Here is a 21547-nt window from a genome sequence, read left to right on the forward strand (position 1 = left end):
GAATAATGTACTTTACATGGGTATATTGGTGTTTAAATGATTATTAGGCTTAATTTTTAAGATATTAATGTAGATGAGGACAAATTCATATTTATCATACCGCGGATATTATTGAATCATCATAAAACAAATAAAAAGTAAACAACGTTTACATGTAAATTTCCTAAATAGCCTTGAACATATTCGAATATGACCTTGTATGATGTATAAATCATTAATCTTCTTTGTTTGTTTATGTGATTAGTGTTCACATATCCATATACTTATAATATTTGCTTTAAATGTACTTCTAATAGGTATTTTTGAATTGTTTATCTAAGCGGTTTGCATATCATTTAGGTCATTTACACACCTAGTTAATAAAAAGATTGTATTTAATTATTAAGCTATTAATTTAACAGAAGGGGTTTTTTTGTGGAGATTTAGTATTTTCATAATTGAAAGCGTGAGCCAATTGAAGCTAGACCACCAGGGAAAGCCTGGAAGCATTGGACGGCCGTTTCGTTCTACTGTGGGACTCCTCAGCAGTGCGCATCCACGACCTCACCTACCAGTTAGTACATTACTATATAATTTTACAGTGTTCATTAAACTTTCGTTTACATTGAGTACAGATTTTGATATCAGTTTGTACGTCATCTGTTAAATAATTTTATCAGTTAGTTTTATTCTGTCAGACATTAATGGTTAGAAATGGGCTTCTCTAGCTCAACCAGGAATTGAACCTAGGATCTTGATGTAGGTTTGTTCTCTGAGCTGGATGGTTTGGTCATGGAGCTTTCATCGTCCTTCTGAACGACATCATCAGCACCTAGGATCTTCAGATTTACAGGTGAATGCCCAATAATCAGAATTATTGGGTTGGTGCCCAAAGTTAAAATTTCAACTTAGGTAAGTTTCCTATATAGCGAGACGAGAGAGGTTGAATGGTCGTCACGCTATATATCAAATTGGTTAAAAGTTGTTTTTTTTCAATTTATCGTCATGTGAAACATTCTAATGCTTTGTCTATCTCGCTTAGAAAGTTATATCTTCAATAAGTCTGAATCATATTTCATAATATTCAATTAAGAAAAATTGTGTAGATACATTCAGTCATCAGGTTAGATGATTTGTTGCAAACCTTGCAAACGGACTGATGTTTTAATTAAAGGCGCAGGTGGATCACAGAAATAAAAACTCCAGAATATTTCCATGCGTGATACTAAGATGCTTTCGAAACACTGTCTTCGAATGTTGAGACCACTGGGAAACCGATAATGAGTTTATACTTAGAGTACTAGGTAAATATGCCAAATCGGTTGATGACTTGGTGAATTTTCACCCAGTAAGGTGGTTTGTACGTGTGATACGTGTATACTCAACAGCTGCCTATCATGACGCCTCATATTTGTACAATTGGATCGAAAGAAAGCTAAAGGTGACCGAAAAAAGACTTGATACTATTACATAAAGTAATGAACTGTTGAACTGAGCTGCGTCGCCAGGCTAATACCGCCAGGTTGAGTTCTGAGGTGCTAGATAGGATGACTTAGAATCGTAACAATGATACATATGCATTCGCTCTTTGTCTCTCCATAAATCTTGAGTTTCAAATTTGTCCTATGATCTTTTTCTTTCAAATTCACTCATTCTTTAAACGTATTATCTGTGCGACTATTTTCTACCACCAATGATAGTAGTACTACTTCCCATACTTTGGGGATTATTTCGGTGATTTCATCTCAGTGTGTTGATGTGTTATGAAGACTTGAACCAAATCTTATATGTGGCAGGATGTAGGCTACTTATGACTGGCTGAAACTAATATATACTTACTGAATAATCAGGGTTAATATCGTAATTTTATAGTTGAGATAAATTTAGTTGTGTACAGTGTTTCACTAGCACTGTGTAATCAAGAATAGTTTTTTATTATTCTGAGTAAAAAAGACCCTAAGTTTGAGTTGTTTTTTAGTTGATAACTGCATCTCTACGAAATGAAATTTTTATATGAAAACAATTATTGACATATATAAGCTGGCCCAAGAAACGAACATTTTATATAAAAATGTCTCGGAGACATAATGTTCTAGGTTAAATCCTCGAGGTGTAGGGTCGTGGATACACAGTGCTGAGGAGTAACATACTAGGAAGGAAGCCCCCTTCCAGAGATTCCAGGTTTTCAGTGGTTGTCTTACTTTGATTGATCAGTGATTTCAATCAAAAAGTATTTTATTTCAATGACAAATGAAAGTCAGTGTTAAAATATATTTGAAGTGTTCATATTTAGAATATTGTCGGCTATCAAATCTGTCAGTCCCATCAAAAGAGAATGGAAGAGCTAACAGACATAATCACTAATCGGGACACTATGATATCATCAAAAATCTCATGAAACTCATTCATACAGCGAATAGATTTCTGAGCAGATTATGGTATTTGTTTCTTCAATGTCAGAAGATGAAAGTCTATTTCTAAAAGATCTGTTAGATTTCTGTTTGCCATACTTCGAATAAGTACATCTTTAAACCGAATGCGACTTAGTGAAATGCCATTTCACTAAAACTCAAAACTAGACCACTACTTAAAGCTCAATAAAACAAGGTTTTGTAAACTATATTAGTCGAAGATTAAACTCATCTGTGGTGGGATTAATTATCAGAGAGCACTTGACTACTGTTTCCTTCTAGTATGGAACTCTTCAGAGGTACAGACCCTTGAAAAATATCATCAATGTCATTGGATGATAATCGAGTTATATTGCAAATGGATTGAAATTGAAATTATAACACTGTAGACTAATGTAGTTGTTTTAATGGTCAAACATTCATTGTTAGATCTGAAGATCGTGGTGTTGATCTCTGGTGAGATCTTGGATGAGTATGAATGAGGAGTCGTATATTAGAACGAAATAGCTACCTATCGCTCTTTGGTTTTCGGAGGCACCCAAACGATATCATATATATATATATATATATATATATATATATATATTTGAATGGTTTATTTTCAGGGGACCATTATTCGATAAATACATCTTTTAAAATTTTCTCAACTGATAGACTGACTTATTTGATAACTAGTAATTTGGGTTCAATGGTTTTTTAGATGGAAACTACTGGCCAAGTATCGTACAAATTTGAAAAGCATTAGCAATGACATGATTTAGGATTCGTTTCTTCTAGATGTATGTATATATGTCAGATATCTTAAAATGATAGTAAATACATTAATTGAAAATTTTTTGGGTTCGTCAACCTTTATCCGTTTGACAATTATTTTTGAATGAAGTTCGGTGTTTATAGCTATCAACACACTGGATCTTGCGGTTAGATTCAGGAACTATGGCAACGGAATAAGCTAATGGGTTCATAATTCAATCGATCATAAGGTCAATGTGTAAATTAAGCCATAGGTGTCCAACATGTCACTAAGTCATTGAAATATATAACTGCAATTCAGGCTTTCAGTTTAATACAATTGAATAGTTTAATATAAATTAGTTATCACATCCTCTCTCTGAATTGTTCAATCTAGAAACACTTGGCGTAAACAGAACAATGTTTTAACTTAAGATTCTATTTAAATTATGTCGTTAGCTGGTTTATTAAAGTCCCATTATTTTAAAGGTGAACAATTTCACAAAAGAAGCAAACTAACCAGATATTCAGTGTTGTTGTATGAAAAGATAATAGATACCTCTGTAACGGTAAGTAAATCCCTAAAATAAATAGCTCTATAAGTCTTCGATATTGGATGCTGACCACATTAGGTTTAATGGATCCACCTAGATGAAGGCGCCCGGTCACGCATCCGCACCAGATCACGAATGGAAAAGCCATGCTCAACATCCCCTACAATCACTAACCAGATTAAATCAGTCGATCCATAATATATCGATAACCTATCAAATATATCTTCGAACCCCCTCAATTCTATCTTTTGATTTCACTAGGTGGGTACGATTCATAGTAGAAATTGTTACTGGTTAAAGCGTTGTCGAACTTCAAATACTTATGGCATCTTCACCGCAAATAATTCACAATATGATCAGTCATTACTTTAAAAATATTGATTATACATATTTACATAATTAACTGAACTGAGTTCAACTCTCATAAATATTTGTATACTTTTCAAAACCCAAGAATATTGGATTTTGTGGGCATTTTCATCAAGTTAATCTGAGTATATAACTATTAGTGAAAATCAAACAGCGATGAGTGATGCTCTCATAACATAATCAAAACTTATAATCAAAGATATATGGTAGCTAGTAGCGGAGATCAAAACGTATGCTTTGTCCTATTTGGTTCGAGTCCCGGGGTGAACATTAATTTGGATTTGGCAGGTATATACAGATAACGAATTCCAAATAGGATGAAACACGCATCATGAACTTAAAAGCTAGCTACCATTCATCTCCATTAAAAATGTTTGTGACTGAATGGCTATTTCGAGACAATTCGTACAGGATGCACATATGCCAATAAGAGACTGATCAGTTACAGTCCTAAACATCAATGGACGATTCAGGTTAAACAATACAAATGAATAGCTGAAGGATATTTAATTGAATATAAATCAAACTTATTTCGAGGAGTTAGATGTTGGTGAAATCAACTGGTATGTTAAGCTTTTATGATGATATAAAGAACAGTGAGTGTATTCACGTTCTATGAGATAAGATTTACTTTCCGTATCACGATGTCAAAAATATATATAGGGCGAAAAGGACATACTTATAGAATTCGATTGACACTAGCATTGGGTGCTAGTCACTGACCAATAAGTATGAATATAAGTCCTGCAAAATGTCAGTCTCGATACGGATAGTACAGTAGTAACCATCCTGAGTGTTTGATGCGCGGACGAGGATGATAATGGTTGGTTGTTTGCTTAGTCAGACTTGTAGATAGTCTGATAGGCGTTAGATGAATCATATATTCTCCTATGCTTATTTTTATTGTGATTGTGTCGGCATGTTGTCGGTTTTTGGTGTGGAAATACGTTTACGTTCCAGTCAGGCAACTCATCTGTTCTCGAACTGAGTTGTATTGATGTTCTGTAGAATAGGTACTGGGAGGGAATTTAGTGTAGATATTCGTCTAAGGTAAATTAACGTCCCATTCGTGTAGACATGGAAAACCGACCATTATAACACTAACACTGAGCAATAAGAATTTAATAATGTTTCATGTGAGACTTATTGACAAGTTCCAACTAGCATGGAACCTAAGTTTCAGGCTTTTTGTCTAATGTCTTCAAATACGTAAATATGTCAACCTCTAGTTTCCTTAAAGAGCTGGGATCACATAACATTGATCAACTAATTAGTCATAAATGGTTTACCATTATCTATATAGGAACGTTATAGAAAGCTATATGATTAGGATGAGCTAATCAGATTCATCACTGAGACTTGGATTTTTGCGGAAAATTCAAATATCATTCATAACGACCAGATATACCTCTGCACATTGCTCTAAACTTTCAAAATGATAACAGGAAATTACTTTTTGCGAACAGCGAATAAATGGGATATTGTTAAGAATATCCTAAGACTAATTCTGCCCCCTTTGATCACATATAACAGCTAAATCGAAACTATCCCTAGATTCTAACTACAAACCCTGAACAACGAAACAAATCATAACCTAATGGCACTACATTTTATGAACCAACTGATCAAATAGTGTCCCTTCTATGTAAAATTCATTCATCTATATGGCTGCAAATCACTTTTACATTATAGCTTATGTCAGTTAGTGATTAAATAGCCAAACCTAAGCCCTAAGCATTACTCTAATTACTTAAGTTTAACTAGGAACAATGTGTTTTGGTCCTCTTAAGAGTTGGAGAAAGTGAACAATTTATATTTGTAAGAACGAGTTCATATGTCATTGTTTTTTCGATATACAGGTAGAGTAACTTGTAAAAGCCTTTAATAGAATCATTAAATATATAAAACCTATTTATAGCCATTTACAAAGCTACTCTCTGATTGGCTGAGAAGTGGTTGAATATTCGTCGCAGTTGTTTTAAGCTCGTCCCTACAGTATACTCCCCGCTGATCTTCCTTAGAGCATTGTCCTATTATTCTCATCTCTATAAATCTTTAGCGAATTTACAAATAAAAACTTTTGTAGGCAGTGATGAATTTACTACAAAACTATTTTATGGCTATGAGAAAGATTACGAAAGAAACTTATACACTATGAAAATTGAAAAACTAATAAGAAGTTTTGAAAGACTCTAATCAACACCTTGGCGACACTTCGTCAGTTCTGTCTTCAATGATCATCTGGTCAATTTAGGAATTATTCAAATTCAGACCGATCTGATGCTCTTACTCATTAAAAATAATGAGAAGCCCAGCTAGAAACAATTCTGTACTGAAATTAATTTCATGTAAAGGAATCCTTTCAAATTTTGAAATTGTATTAGTAAATAATGTTAGATTAATCTTTATTTTTCTTTTCCTTTTAAAAAAAAAACAAACAACAGAAAGAACTGATAGTCATTACAACGTAATTCATTATTCAACTAATCCATTTTAAAAGAGACAATTCCATAATGTTAGGGTTGAAGCTTACAAAGAAAGTAGGGGTTTTACAACTATTGACAATTCAAGTAACATACAGAAGATCATTTAGACTGATCAATGCATCAGAACACAATGACACATCACTAAAATAATATAAGGGATAAAAAAAACTGATACAGCACAAATCATTATTTAGTCCAAACATAACTACAGTACAATTTTATAGGGTAAGCTGTAATTGATGTGTGTAAAAAAAGGAGAAAAAAACAGTCACATGAACCGATCGATGCATCATTGATGAAACTAAGACTGTCCAATAAGGCATTTCACTAACTGATTAAGAAGCATTGTGGTTGCGTAATAATGATAATAGTAATATGTTACAAGAGGAAAAAGTTAAATGAAATGCAATTTTGAGTAAATTTGATATTATTTTCCACTTGTGTTCATTCAAGTGAAATTGTAAATTCTATTCAGATGTCATCAATTTATAGAATTCTAAAATGTATAAACAAACAGATAATATTAATAATTAGAAAAGAATTAAAAAATACAATTATAATCTCATATTGATAGTAGTGGATTGGTTGGAGTTAGACATAAACACCATCGGATGCCGGCCGGCTCAGTGGTCTATAGGTTAAAAGCTCTGGCGCGAGACTGGTAGGTCCTGGATTCGAATCTCGCGAGGCGAGGTCGTGGATGCGCACTGCTGAGGAGTCCCACAATCGGACGAAACGGCCGTCCAATGCTTCCAGGCTTTCCCTGGTGGTCTAGCTTCAATTGACTCACGCTTTCAACTATGACCGTATTGATAGTGTTGTATCCAAACGAAGAATAATGAATAGTTCCAGTTAGGATTTATTCATGGACTGTTATTAGATATATTCTTATTGTATAACTATTAATTAACTATATTAGATGTATATTCATATTCATTTTGTCACAAGCTTCCGTTTGATCTATTGACTACTATTTTACAATTTACTATTCTTGAGATATTCTCCCATTTATTAGCTATAGTCTCTCATAATCACAGCCAATTTTCGGTTTGATCTTGTCTAGTTGTTATTTTCTATTGTATGGTATGATACGGTCTGATTTACTTGTATATAAACCCAGTATGTGTGAAATATATGATTCATATAACGGAGGCCGATATTCGCGTTCTGTATCCAACCAGCTGATTTAGGCGAGAAGCTGCTATCTCAAAGGTTCAAAAAGAACTTTAGGCTGTTTGTACGGGTTTTATGAGACATTGGTCTGGTCGTATAAGTTGATGTCTCTAATTGGCGATATTATCTCGTGATATATATTACAAGACAAGAAGCCATAACAGATAGGTTAATTTCGGCTGCGAAAATGAACATGAATATTAGATGTTAAACTTGTAGAGCCAGTGAAATGTCACTGAACCCTAGCCAAATCATCCGGCAGTTGGGTCACTAAATATCGAACAGATCATCGTCAAGGTCAAGGGCAGTCAACGCGCATCAATTAATCATACGCCACGGGCTGGCCCATGTTGCAGTGGTTCTACTTTCGCTTGTATCTACTTGAACAAATATATTCCTGTAATAACGTCCTTTGTGTTGTACAGTTTTCAGAGCATCCATGGTCCCTTAATACGTCGACGAGGCAATCCACGTAAGGTGATGGTCGCGAGGTGTAACTCTGAAGTTAACTTGTTCGTTACACCGTTCCTGTCTAACTCGAGTAGGCCGACATAGATCATAAACGTTGATGGTCTACAAACTGTTTGTTTTTTCACAATCAAATTTTAGTATTAAGGCAACAATATGCTCAAGATACACACACATGAAAACAAAGACTAAATAAAACTCAGTTTTATGCATCCATACAGAAATTATTCGAACTGTTTTCGAACTTTATCCAATTAGAACAAGTTAATGGGCCTAATAAATAACCTATAACGGTTTAGAGTGAAAAATACCAGATTCGAGTGATTGTATGAACATGAATACTAGGATTTATTAATTAGATCCGTTTAATGAATCCTAAATGGAACAGAACGGGCATTTTCGGTTCTTCTGAAAACCTGTGACTAAACAGTAACATTGAGACAATCCACTGCCCCCAAATGCCCTGGTACGGTCGAGAGTGGGGAGAGTCTGCTCTCCCTCTCGAAATGCTCTCATATGGCCAGCGAATATATAGCCTCTGACAGGGAAGTCCTACTCACTGCCTTCTCGTGGCGGGGGTGTTGTTCACAAAAGTGAGAGGACGAAAAGCGAATGTCCGGCGATTTAACCGGGCTGGTGGATGTGGAGGATCCACCTAGGGGAGTTGGAAAACCCTGATTCCAAACCAATGATGCACATGGGCTCCAGTATCCTGAAGGAACGAATGGCGTATGAACCAACTGTCGGTCACCGGCTACCATGGGACTGTATCTCCTTACGATGCTCCATTGCCTTGTGGACTAGACCTTTAGGTCAAAGGCTCCGGGTGTGGGCCCCTAAGAAAACCACCTGCTTCAGTCTGGGCACCTGGGCAGTATCACAGCCCTCACACAAATCGAATGAGATTTGTGAGGCGCATGTTTATCTGGTTCTTCCTTGTACCAGTATTTATGTGTTTAAATAAATAAATAAATAAATAAGACAATCCACTTTGGATACAAATACCGATAAAAACTAATCAGTCGCAGTCCTGAATATCAACAATCAGATAATACAAAGCTTAGGAAATAAATGTTTTGTTTATTTTATTCATTAATACTGAAGATTTGTGAAGGTTGTTGAGGTGACTAGTTAACTGATGAAAACCAAAAATTATTGGACGGATGTGTCGTTCTAATATGAAGCTCAGTAACATGACCAAGAGACCACAAAGTATGTCCATTACATGAAGTTGGAGCTAAATTTATCAAACTCTTAATGAGCTCAGACACTTCTGCGTTTGATCCATTGAGGTACTATGGGTGCGAACTGCTCATGTATATTAGAGTAAAGCCTGATGGCGATCTAGTTGAAAACAATTGTCCGCCTGCATGTTTTTTTTTAAAATTTTCACAATGGGAATCTTTAATATTCCAATATATAAATGAATAAACTTACCATCAAAATCGACAAATCCTGACCCATCGGTATCAGTATCTCGAATCATGTCATCTATTTCTTCTTCAGTAAGATCATCGCCTAGACCTTTTAATATCCATCTGTGAGAAATATGAAATAAAAGAATTAATGCAAAGAAATGTTTTTAATCATTTCATGCTACTTATGAGTAGCTTACATGTGTATATAAAACTACGCTTACGACCGCACTGAAGTTGGACTGTTAGGTGTTATAATATATTACGTAACTTTATAAATTCGAATGAAGCTGTTATTTTTCGATCCCTCACTTCACACATTGTAGTAAATATCCAACAGAATATAATTTCTTTTCCAGTCAAACTGTTTAATAATCTCTAGAGTTCGATATATTAGACCCCAGACTGGTGTTAGAGTCGCTTTTTTGTGTTGAGGTCAGGTTGGTAATATTACCGGGCTATTAAGATAGGCACGTGTGGAAGATATTCACCGGATTATATAGTCATCTTTATGCTTACTGGCCACAAGATCAAGTAATTATTTATAACTAGAAGTTCATTTCAAAAAATCCAATTAAATAAATATGATGAATGTTTGAAACAAGCGTGAAATTATCGAGAATCTGAATTTACCTTAAATCTTCGACATCAATTTCTCCACGTTTATTTTTGTCCAGAACTCGGAATGCATCTCTTAAATCTCTTTCATCTTGATCTTCTTGAAGTTTCTTTCCATAACAAATTAGAAATCCATTGAAATCAATGAATCCAGTTGCTGGATAAAAGGATAAGGAAAAAAGAAATAACAATTAAAAAATTCTGTAAAATAATGACAGGAAATCGTAGCTGCATATAAAGGTTTGGATTATTGTATACTATAAAGATATTGGTAAAGAGTCAACAGTTTGATTTATGTAGACAATACTTAGCAACCTTTAAGAGACTATCTTTCATTTTCTATGAGATATGAATTGATGAAATCCAGTTTCCCAGAGACGTTAAAATTTAAAAACTAAATATCATCACTGTTTTTATACAATAGAGAATTCATTGAATATATTGTGTTTTCTGATCTGTATAGTTTAGTTGTGAAGCTTTTATCATCCTTTTGAACAATATCATCCGCATATACTTAAAAGAGGAGTAAACTACTTGAATCTCTCCACAATTGGATTACTTCATATTCTATCGAACTGATAAAAAATCAGCTTTGTGTAACTTCAACATATTATTTTATTGAACCCTTAGTTGAGTTGAGTTCAGTGCTATTAGAGTCATTCATGAACAGGCTAGAGATGATTTAGAAAATTTATCAGTGAAACTTTACTTTATGAATAACCATTTAGTGACGCTAAAGTGGCCTTCAGAATGTCCATCCGCCAACTAGGACTAAATGACGGTTACAAATCAGTGTGAGTAACGAGAAGTTTGATTTACAGTTGATGATTACGGTTAGAAATTAGATTCAGAGTTCTAATCATGAACTGACATAAGTCAAAATGCTAAAACTATTTAGCCAAATAGGTGAATGAATTTCGCGTCAAAATCCAAGACTCATTATTTTATATCTGATTGGTTCGTTCATAAATTATAACCTCACCAATTTATCTAGATCTTTTCTAACATTTAAGTGTTATGGTTCAAACTCATTATCCAGAGACAGACCTATATCTGTTACCTTCGTCATTAGCCTCAATGCTGATTAGCCTAAACACTATTAGACATTATTTTATGTAAATTCCTTAACGCCTCCAGTATATAGTGTAGATTAGAAAGTAATAATAGCAGTCGGAAGATGGTAATTAATAATTTATAATGAGAAGGGATGTGAGGTTCAAAGATCTGTTAGATTACAGATTAAGGGCTTGTGTAACCTGAATGAACACTTTCCCGACTATTCTTATAAAAATGAAAAGACAGGAAACATGTCTGTGATCTTGTAGAGTATCTACCTCTCCATGTTTAATATGTGTGAAATATCTAACAATTTCCCATTTATTTAATGAGTGAATGATGTATATAAGAGAATAATTTTCACTGTGGATTTTATTCCAAGCTCTAGCTTCCACTACATTTGTCTTTCTTCATCCGGCAAGTTGGAATGCTTCATATGTAGATAGATAGCTTCAAATAGTTAAAATGAAGTCCCCGGTGAAAATTATACTCTTTTATGCAATAGTAAATAAACAAAACAATATTCAAAAATATTGGATATTGTATGATTTTCATAGTTGAAATCATGAGTCAATTGAAGCTAGACCACCAATGAAGACCTGGAAGCACTGGACGGCCGTTTCGTCCTATTGTGGGACTCCTCAGCGGTGCACATTCACGATCTCGCCTCGCGAGATTTCAACTATGAAAGTACTGAAATCTCCACAAAACCCCTTCTGATTATTGTATAATTACTGAATATTGAAAAAGGATAACTATCTTCATACAAAATTAATATAATTGTAGCTTAAATTATAACCCACATTTCTAATGGATAATAAGATCACAATTCTATAACCCTTTTCTTAGCATTCTAATCTGGCCTCTTTACCTACCTATTAACTTTAAGTATTTCAATTAGTCAGATAACTACATTTCAACTGGCTTATTGTAAGTGGCAATATGTATTGATCAATATCATAAAATTAACCAATCACAAAACAATATAAAAGGAAGAATAGATTAAAGATAGATCATTATCAGAGGGGGGTATTGTAAAGATTGTGGATAGATCGATAATCCAAAAACTGACTGTTTAAGTGTATATTTTCCATCCCATGTTTGTCTAAAAAAAAACAAACGAACAATGTACTTGCTTGACATAGTTTAACAGTGTAATGGGAGTAAGGATAAACTCCACTCTTGTTCGCAATTTCGACCCTGCACCTGACACTATCGTACTTCATGATTGAGGGTGTGTTTTGTTCTCTATCGTTTATACTAGCCTACATGGAAAAATGTGAAGTTTCCCACGACGAAACTACCACTCCATCATACTACGAACGTGTCAAGTAGAGCGCAGTCAGTCATGATGGAAGAAAAAATGCAACAGAAAAAGAAAACTTCATTTTGTATTGTTTATTTAAATCTTCACATTGATGTTTTAGACTTCAATTGATCAGTTTCTTATTGGCATGTGTGCATCCTCTACGGATAGCCTCGATATTGCCTCAAGTCACAAGCACTTTAATTTGGATTTAATACAGGTCATTTTGATGTTGACACTCATGAGTTCGATTTCATGGCATTATTCTTGTTTTGAGCTTTTATTTTTTCCATTCTGTTGTATTTGTTTGTATTATTATTCTTGGATGCACTGAATGATGATAGGGGACTATTGGATCACCTTTGTTCTTATTGTGTTGGTAATTATCTTCATATATTAACATGCCTAAACCTAATCAAACACCAAGCCAAATATTTATCACTTAGTTTGTTGTTAACTCTATATTTGCTCACTTAATACTATTCCTTAGCTAAGCTAGAATTCTTTTTTCATCTTGATTGATCGTTATTGCTTTTCATTGTTAGAAGGATCTTTTTACCAGAAAAATAATTTCTCTTGACAGATGAAAGAACAGATTGTTTTCTTCTTAACTAGCTACATTAATCAAATTACTGTTTAATACTTGAATCTAAGTTCATTCATACGACGTATCTAGTGACGAAGACAATTATCACTTAGATGTATATTCAGATGTACTAATGAATGGTTACATGGATGCATTCTGTTGTAAGGAAACGAATGTGTTGAAAACATCACTACTGATAAGATTATTAGTAATAGACATCTACATATAAATACTTTAAAATTCTTACCATCGTCATCTACCTGATCAGCCCATTCTTTCAAAGTGTCGGGTTTAACAGTAAGATTAAGTGCACGAAAAGCTGGACCTAAATCAGTGGTGCTAATTTTTTCTTGTCCTCTTTTGTCAAAACGTTTGAAAACATCTTTGGCAACTGGAAAAAAAAGATAGAAGTATCACATTAAATAGAATAAGTACACGTATATACATTACTACAACTGTCAGCCAGCAGTAAAGTTATAATTTTCAACACTAACGTTAAGATAGTGATATTGAACAGACATGAAACTTAGAGAATTACCATAACCGTCGGCAAAAAAGTACAAGTAGTTATAAAAAGCTGTCTACGCAAGATGCGTCAGATCTGTTGGCCAAAGACCATCAGGAATAACCTACTAAGGCAGAGGGGTAAATCAGATCTCAGATTAGGAGAAAATTGGGGAAAGACACCGGAGCTAGATAGGTCACACCATGAGGAAACCATCAAACTGCATCACAAGGCAAAAGGAAAGAGGCAGATCAGAGAACACATTACACCGGGAAATAAGAGGCAGATATGAAGATGGTGAACAGCATTTGGCATCAATTGGAAAGGAGAACTCAAGACAGTGTTGGTTGGAGATCCATGGTCGGTAGCCTATTTCCTAATAAAGGTATCAGGATTAAGTAAGTTGGTAAGCATTTAAGAATCATGTGTTTACATAAATTGGGATAATGAAGGAAGTAAATTCCAGATGAAGTTGTACATGAAGGTATTTCAATGAAATATATCTGAACAAGGATAAAAAACCAATCAGGTTTCCATCAACACTTATTTTCTCTTATTCTGATCAGTTTTATCGAGTCCGGATTGAATTGCAAATCAACAACCTCTATTTATTCTTAAAAGTGTACAGATGACGAAATCTAACTTCATCTTAGATTACTGGGAATCACTAGTATATATGGTGATGATTTTATGATTGGTAATAGATCTAGTACTTAGGTAAATAAACTTTGAAATTTCCTTATCGGTTTTCACTCAATAATTTTAATTCTCTTGTTCTATATTACGACTAGAAGATATAACATTGACGTCAAAACTTGGAGATTTAAATGGGTTTAAAATTTAGGTAGGAATAGTTTTCTGTAGTTCAGCTGGTTGTTTAAGAAATTACGGATTGAATGTGGTGACTTAACGATCAAGGGGTTCTACTTTTAATGAATAAATCTCATGTTCAAACCCCTCTTCAATTATGTCCGTTCAAGGAAAGTAGTTGTATCACTACTAACTCTCACACTTGGAGTGTGGCCAGAAGCCGAGTAAATAAGTCTGTAACTGGTAAATGAGTTAAATGATGAATGAGTACAATGAATAAATTAAAACTGTACGACGAAAATCCATACAAATCAAAGTGAAAAGCATTAATGAATAAAACAGGGGTAAATGATATTTTACCTTTTACTTGATCTTCTTGGATTGTAAAATCATCAATTTTGAAAGCCTAAATGAAATACAAATAAATAAACCAACATGGTGACTAGTCATCAGATGCATTTATCAAAGTACTAATTGTAAGCTAAGATTTGTAGGGCCAATTAAGTCCTGGGTGAAGTATTAGCAACTCAATTATGATATTTAATTAAACAGGATCTGAATTACTGATTGACTGGATATAAAAACGTGGACTATTAGATTGCCTCTCACTAGTCTTAACGTTTGTTATCTTTAATGAGATATGGACGTCATAGATTCGATTCCATGTGACATCACTAATCATGATTATTCATTGTTGGGAAGCTCAATATCGAACAATAGTTGTTCAGTGTTCTACATTTTCTAATGATTACCCAGAGGATATCGACGCCTTGTGGAAATCGCTTACAAATAACATAATTAATCAAACTAGTTATTTAAAATTATTATTGCCACTAAACGATGAATATAGATGAATAAGCGAAATACCTTGCAGAGGATACTAATTAATCGAATTTCATTATTGCAATCTTTAAAAGGTACAACTTAAAACATTTACTACTTCTAAATAAATAATATATTTGTAATATCCCAATGAGTAGAAAAATTAGATTTTCTGACGTTTCGTGACTCAGTGTAAGCCACTTCTCTGAAGAAGTGGAATAGGAACAGACGTATACAAATAATATGAATATAATCTTATACTACTGGTTAGTAGTTAAATACTAATTATAGTTGAAAGCGTGAGTCAATTGAAGCTAGACCACCATGGAAAACCTGGAAACACTGGACGGCCGTTTCGTCCTATTATGGGACTCCTCAGCAGTGCGCATCCACGAACCCGCTCTCGCGAGATTCGGACCCAGGACCTACCAGTCTCGAGCCGAAGCCCTTAACCGATAGACCACTGAGCTGGCATCCAACGGTGTTAATGTCTAACTTCAACTGATCCACGAAGTTGAGCAACCATTCACCAATTGTCTTCAGTGAGTTCCTATCTCACAACAGACGTGGTTTTGAACTCTACTGGTCACTGCTTCTCACTAGAGCTCCTAGATATACTTCTCGAAGTTACTAGTGAGCATATGATTATATTAATTATCAGAAGGGGTTTTGTGGATAAATACTAAATCTGTGAATCATCTGCGGAGCCCAAAACAATTATTCCCTGTATGGAAAAATAGGATTTCAATGTCCGTTAGTATGCTTGTATTATTCGGCCTATTTAGTAGAATCTAGTACACGAAGATGAAAGACTTTGTTAAGGAGTGTGTGGTACACCTTGTACGTACTGTATCTGTACAACATATTTTCCATGATAAATCCAATATAGTGACTTGATTAATTCATTTATGGTGATCCAATGGTTATTTCCATTTTCAACTTTGGCTACCACTTTGCTTATTGTTCTCTGTGATTTGAACTTTTACATCAGTTTACAGAACTATATGAAAATTTTTCTCAACTCAGTTTACTGAAGTTCTCTTGTTTCTATTGAATCTATTATGTTAGCATTGTTTGTTATTCTCATTCTTATTATTAATTCGGTTGAAAGATTTCTAGCTTCCTACTCCTTTGACGAACAAAATAGTTACTTTTATTATGTATTGACATTGACATATATTTCATAAGGTATTTTAAACCAAAATAGAATAATGAAATAATGATCTATCTTTAATGCATGAAAGTTTCATTAAAGACAGTTAGATGCACGATGCAGAAGGCCCTCTGTTCGAATTCTCTCTGTGAACAACACCTCCATTTTACCCTCAAATGCCCTGGTACGGTCGAGGGAAGGGAGAGTCAGCTTTGCCTCTCAAAATACTCTCATTTGGCCACTTGTATAGAGCCACTGTCAGGGAAGTCCTACTCACTGCCTTCTTGCATCGTCACTATTGTTTGCGAAATTGAGAGGACAAAAAGCGAATGTCCGGTGCCTTAACAGGGTTGGTGGACACGGAGGGTTCACCTAGGGGAGTTGGAAAACACTGATTGCAAACCACTGGTGCACATGGGCTACAGGATCCTGAGGGAACTAATGGCGTATGAACCTATTATTGATCATCGGCTACCATGGAACTGCATCTGACGTTGCTCCACTGGCTTGTGGATCAGACCTTTATATCGAAGGCTCCTGGTGTGGTTCCCTAAGAAATCCACGTTCTTCGGTTTGGGCACCCTGTCAATATCATAACCCAGATACGAATCAAGTGACTTGTGTGGCCCCTTTGTCCCAATATTTATGTGTTCGAATAAATGAAATAAATAAACAAACACAAATGAATAACTGTAACGATCAGAATATAAAATGATAAACTTACCATTCTTTGAATTAAATTTTTACGCCAGCAATTACGGAGAACTGTTTGACAATTACGTAAATCAAATGAATTAATCCAAGGTGTGTTTCTAGTTGATCCTGTTCTTATCGACTGACTATTGTGATTTGGTAAACACAGTTTTCTTCTTCCTAATGATGGTGATCTTTTGTAGATTGGATTCAATGGTATAATTGATAGACGGACAGATCTAGCGCATAAACTATGCGGTCTTATTGATTGGGATGTTTTATTTAACTTTTTACTTTCTAAATGAATAGAAGGTGTCCTTATTGGCAAAGGGAGCAAGTATTTATCATTCAACCCATTCTGTGTGTTACCAATATGTGTTGATGATAAATACGTTTGCGGTGCTGATTTATAACTGTGATTTTTGTGTAGGTGCCTTATTGATTTACAGTGTTTTCCTTTAATACCAAAACAATCTATGCTAATACGGCAATCTTCCCAATCTGCACCACTATGTTGACATGCGGAGGTGGAGGAGAATTTATGACACATCTGATTGACCAATGACGGTGAGGTGTGGCCAGTATTGGCAATTATTGATTTTTGGGAAGTAAAATAATTTATGGGAAGTGATAGTGGTGGCAGGGATGTAGAACGTAATTTTTCACCGAACCTCATGGTAGAGGGGTTTTCTTTTGATACTAGGCGATGATTATTTATGTTGTTATATACATTTAATGGAGGCTTGTGAAAATGTTGTTGCAGACAATGGTTGTTTGCACTATTAATACTATAATTGCTATTACAGTGACTGTTATTATTGTTATTATTATTATTAGTATTAATACTTAAAGTAATATTACAACATCCCTTTACATTTTTATGGGAATCATTATTTAAACGTGTTGTTGGTATGGTAATGTACTGATCGGACACATGACGATTAAGCAAGCGTGATTCATGTAAATTCTGATGACTTTTCCATTGTCGTTGGAAATTTTGTGAATTCGGTGTGAAGTATGATACAGGTTGCTTATAGATATAACCATCATTATTAATTTCTAGGTAGGTTCGCGTTACCATATTACACAAGCGATCAGTTAAGACGAAAAAGGACTTTTACGAAAATTGAAAGGAATCTGATCGGTAACAATGTAGACAAATTTTACGTGGTATTTGTTCATACATGTTTAGTTGTCTAAAAAAGAGATTAGTATGGAAAATAATGTTAACAATGATGATAATAATATTTACAATCGGTTAATCATTCTGTAGTGACTAATGCGATGTATGTCAATTCTTTCTTAGTGCCGATCGAATTCCGCCGGTCAAGTTTCAATGTGTCACTGCTATAAGTAACTCGACATCGCTTGCACCAAGTTGAGATGTCAGCTGGTGATGGAATGTAGAAGACAGGAAACTCTGGATTTAGGTTTCATGTCATTTGACACTCGCTAGCAAGGGGTAAAGTAATATTGGGGAAACTGTTGCTGCTCGGTGAATCCGATTCCCTGTCATCCGGCCTAACATCTCAGTCCTACAGGAAGTCAGTCGCTACTCAGTAAGCACAGTGGTGATATCTTTAACAGTTCAGCTGGATTGAATCAGCCATAGAGTATCAGGTTCTTAAAGACTACAGGTATATCTTGCTGACGAGTGCCAAATAGCATCAAAATTAGGTCCAGTAATTCCTGTCGACTGCCTCCAAACACCACCTTAGATCTTTAATAATGATACTTTGTTCTCAAGCAGCATTAAGTTACATAAGGTATGCCGGTTGTAAGTCACAGCGGGGATATACTTACAGTGGGTTAAAATAATTAGTTCTGAAAGAATCTCGCGTATATTCTTCAGCATTCATGTAACTGTAGAGGGTTAGTGTGAACTATCGAATTTTATAGTTTACATCACGGAATGACCTTAATCAACATATGCTCACTAGTGACTGGCTTCAAGAGGTACTTCCAGGAGTTCTAGTGAGAAGCAGTGACCAGTGGAGTTCTACCGGGTCTGTTGTGAGATAGTAATTCACTGAAGACAATGGTGGATGTGTCGCTCAATTTTGTGGATTAGTTGAAGTTAGAAATTAACACCGTTGGATGCCGACCGGCTCAGCGGTCTAGAGTTCAAGCGTTAGAGCGCGAGACTGATAGGTCCTGGGTTCGAATCTCGCGACGCAGGATTGTGGATGCACACTGCTGAGGAGTCCGACAATGGGACGAGACGGCTGTCCAGTGCTTCCGGGTTTCCCATGGTGGTCTATCTTCAATTGACTCATGATCTCAACTAGTAATCAAGCATTTAAAAATATCCGTGCAAATTTTCCATTGATTTAAATTTTCAAGGCTATTTTATAGTTACCCAATTTTACCTTGACAAAATCAATTTGAAAGACAGTTGAACGAATAATTTTACACTGTAAATATCTCTTAAATTCTTGAAATTATTAGACAAGAAATACACTTACAACTACATACATTGTCGTCTTGATAGTCTAATAAACGTTTAAACATACAAACATGGAAATATGTTTACTATGAAGTAACATTTATATTACCTGTGGTGAATGCCAAGATGAATTACGTGTTTATAATGTTAGTTGTTTTTTAGTAATTTCACATTACAGACTGACTTCAATTAGACAAATATTAAAAATAAGACAGCACACAACAACTATTATGTACATTTATGGAAATCGTTGGTCTTAGGGATTGATATCTTTATCAGTGATCGAAATTAGGACTTTCAGGACTCATGGTGATCACCCAATTTTCAGAACACTGAGTTGGCAACTTATGGTTTATATATACAATCTGAGTCGATTTTATGATTATTACCGGATCATCGTCTGTTGTCATTGGTCACCTATATCTCACTCTCGACATTGCTGAAATGGTTACAGTTTCTCAATTTGCTATTTACTTCCTAAAGTTAATCAATAGTAATTATTTCACAAAGAGTCTGTGGAACAGTGTCAATAGTCTAGGTGACAAATAACAACTAATTTTATTTTATTAGGAATAAATCATTTTGCTGACTCTTCCTTAGATTATTTATTCTCAGTTTACAAGATACCCACAAGCTAATAAAATTTGTAGTGGATTGTATGCATACAATTCATTCTATACATTAATAAAAGATATGAGATTATATAGTAATATGTACGTGCATTTACTTATTTTAAATCATAATACACTAAATTCCGTTAGTACTCCTTATCCGGTTAGTGGATATCTGTTCAGTGTGAACATATTTCTTTTTATGAACTAAATTAATTAATAGGGGTAATTGAATGGGTATTTCACTCTGATTGGAGACTATTCAGTGATGTATGCTTGGACTCGATCAAGTCCATTTGTTAATGAATTAAATTATAGAACATTATGATTTTGATTGTGTGTAACTCCCCAAAATCTTATCAGGTGTTAATTAGAAAAAATAAAGTGCTGATTGTCGATAGGATTTATATTTGCATTAAATAAATAAGTTGGTGTAATTTTTGTAAACATTCTACTAAATGGATCAGTTTGGAGAGTAACTGAAGTATGTTTTACCAATTTTCCTCAGTGATCTAAAGGTTAATTATTTGAATGTTAGGCCGAACGTCCTGGGTTACATCCTTGGTGGGGTTGTATATGCACTTTTCGGACGAGTTCCACACCAGGACGAAACATCTGTTCAGTGCTTCCTAGTTTTCAATGGTTGACTAACTAAGATCGGTTTGTAATGTAAGAAATAAACAGTAGTTTAAAAGTTATTGATAATTAATTCCTGAATTTAAATTTGTAATCCGTGATATTTGTTGTAATAGATAACAATAATCTGTTCTTCCAAGTGTAAATGTTATAGCCTTACAAGAGGTCGTAGTTAATCCACTGACTGGGTTTCTGGGCAAATTAGGTTTAAATCCTGCTGAAAAAAATTATTTTCCCAAAGATTGTAAATATTCCTTTAATTGCATTCACAACGGCAGAAACAAAATGAGCCATGATGCTAGTAACAGAAGTAAATTAATTTTGCGAAAATGTTTGAACTACTGGTTAATTTTAAAGTAGTATACGGATGTTGTTAAACTATTTCCTTGGAAATATGTATTCTCTAGATTAACTATACGATAAATAAAGAAAGAAACTATTCCACAATATTTGTACTTTCTTGTTGAATAGAGAACGTAAATAGTATTTGTAACTCAAAAACTGATCAAAATTCAAGTGAAAATACCAACAACGGCACCATACTAAATAATTAATTATCAAAGAACTCCTCCACACTATTTCTTCCTGATCTATGTTCCAGATATAGAACATGTATCATGTTATTTAGTTACTTATCTAGGTACACAAATGTTTATTTTTCAAATTTCCCATCAAATCTCTTTGTTATCAGACATATTATCATGTCTTACTTGAATAC

General features: G+C 34.4%; 1 protein-coding gene across 1 annotated transcript; it reads right to left on the reverse strand.

Annotated features, from left to right (window-relative positions):
* Window positions 1–6434: 6434 nt before the first annotated feature.
* Window positions 6435–18332, reverse strand: Smp_005350 (calcium-binding protein, putative). Its single transcript, XM_018788864.1, has 6 exons — window positions 17168–18332; window positions 14829–14874; window positions 13401–13544; window positions 10221–10362; window positions 9610–9710; window positions 6435–7027 (listed from the first exon to the last, which is right to left on the reverse strand). The coding sequence occupies exons 1-6, from the start codon at window positions 18215–18217 to the stop codon at window positions 6999–7001; spliced, it is 1512 nt and encodes a 503-aa protein (XP_018646506.1). The 5' UTR covers window positions 18218–18332; the 3' UTR covers window positions 6435–6998.
* Between the last annotated feature and the right edge of the window lie 3215 nt (window positions 18333–21547).

This window comes from Schistosoma mansoni (genome assembly GCF_000237925.1).
Source record: "Schistosoma mansoni, WGS project CABG00000000 data, supercontig 0137, strain Puerto Rico, whole genome shotgun sequence".
In the NCBI taxonomy this organism is placed as follows: Eukaryota; Metazoa; Platyhelminthes; class Trematoda; order Strigeidida; family Schistosomatidae; genus Schistosoma; species Schistosoma mansoni.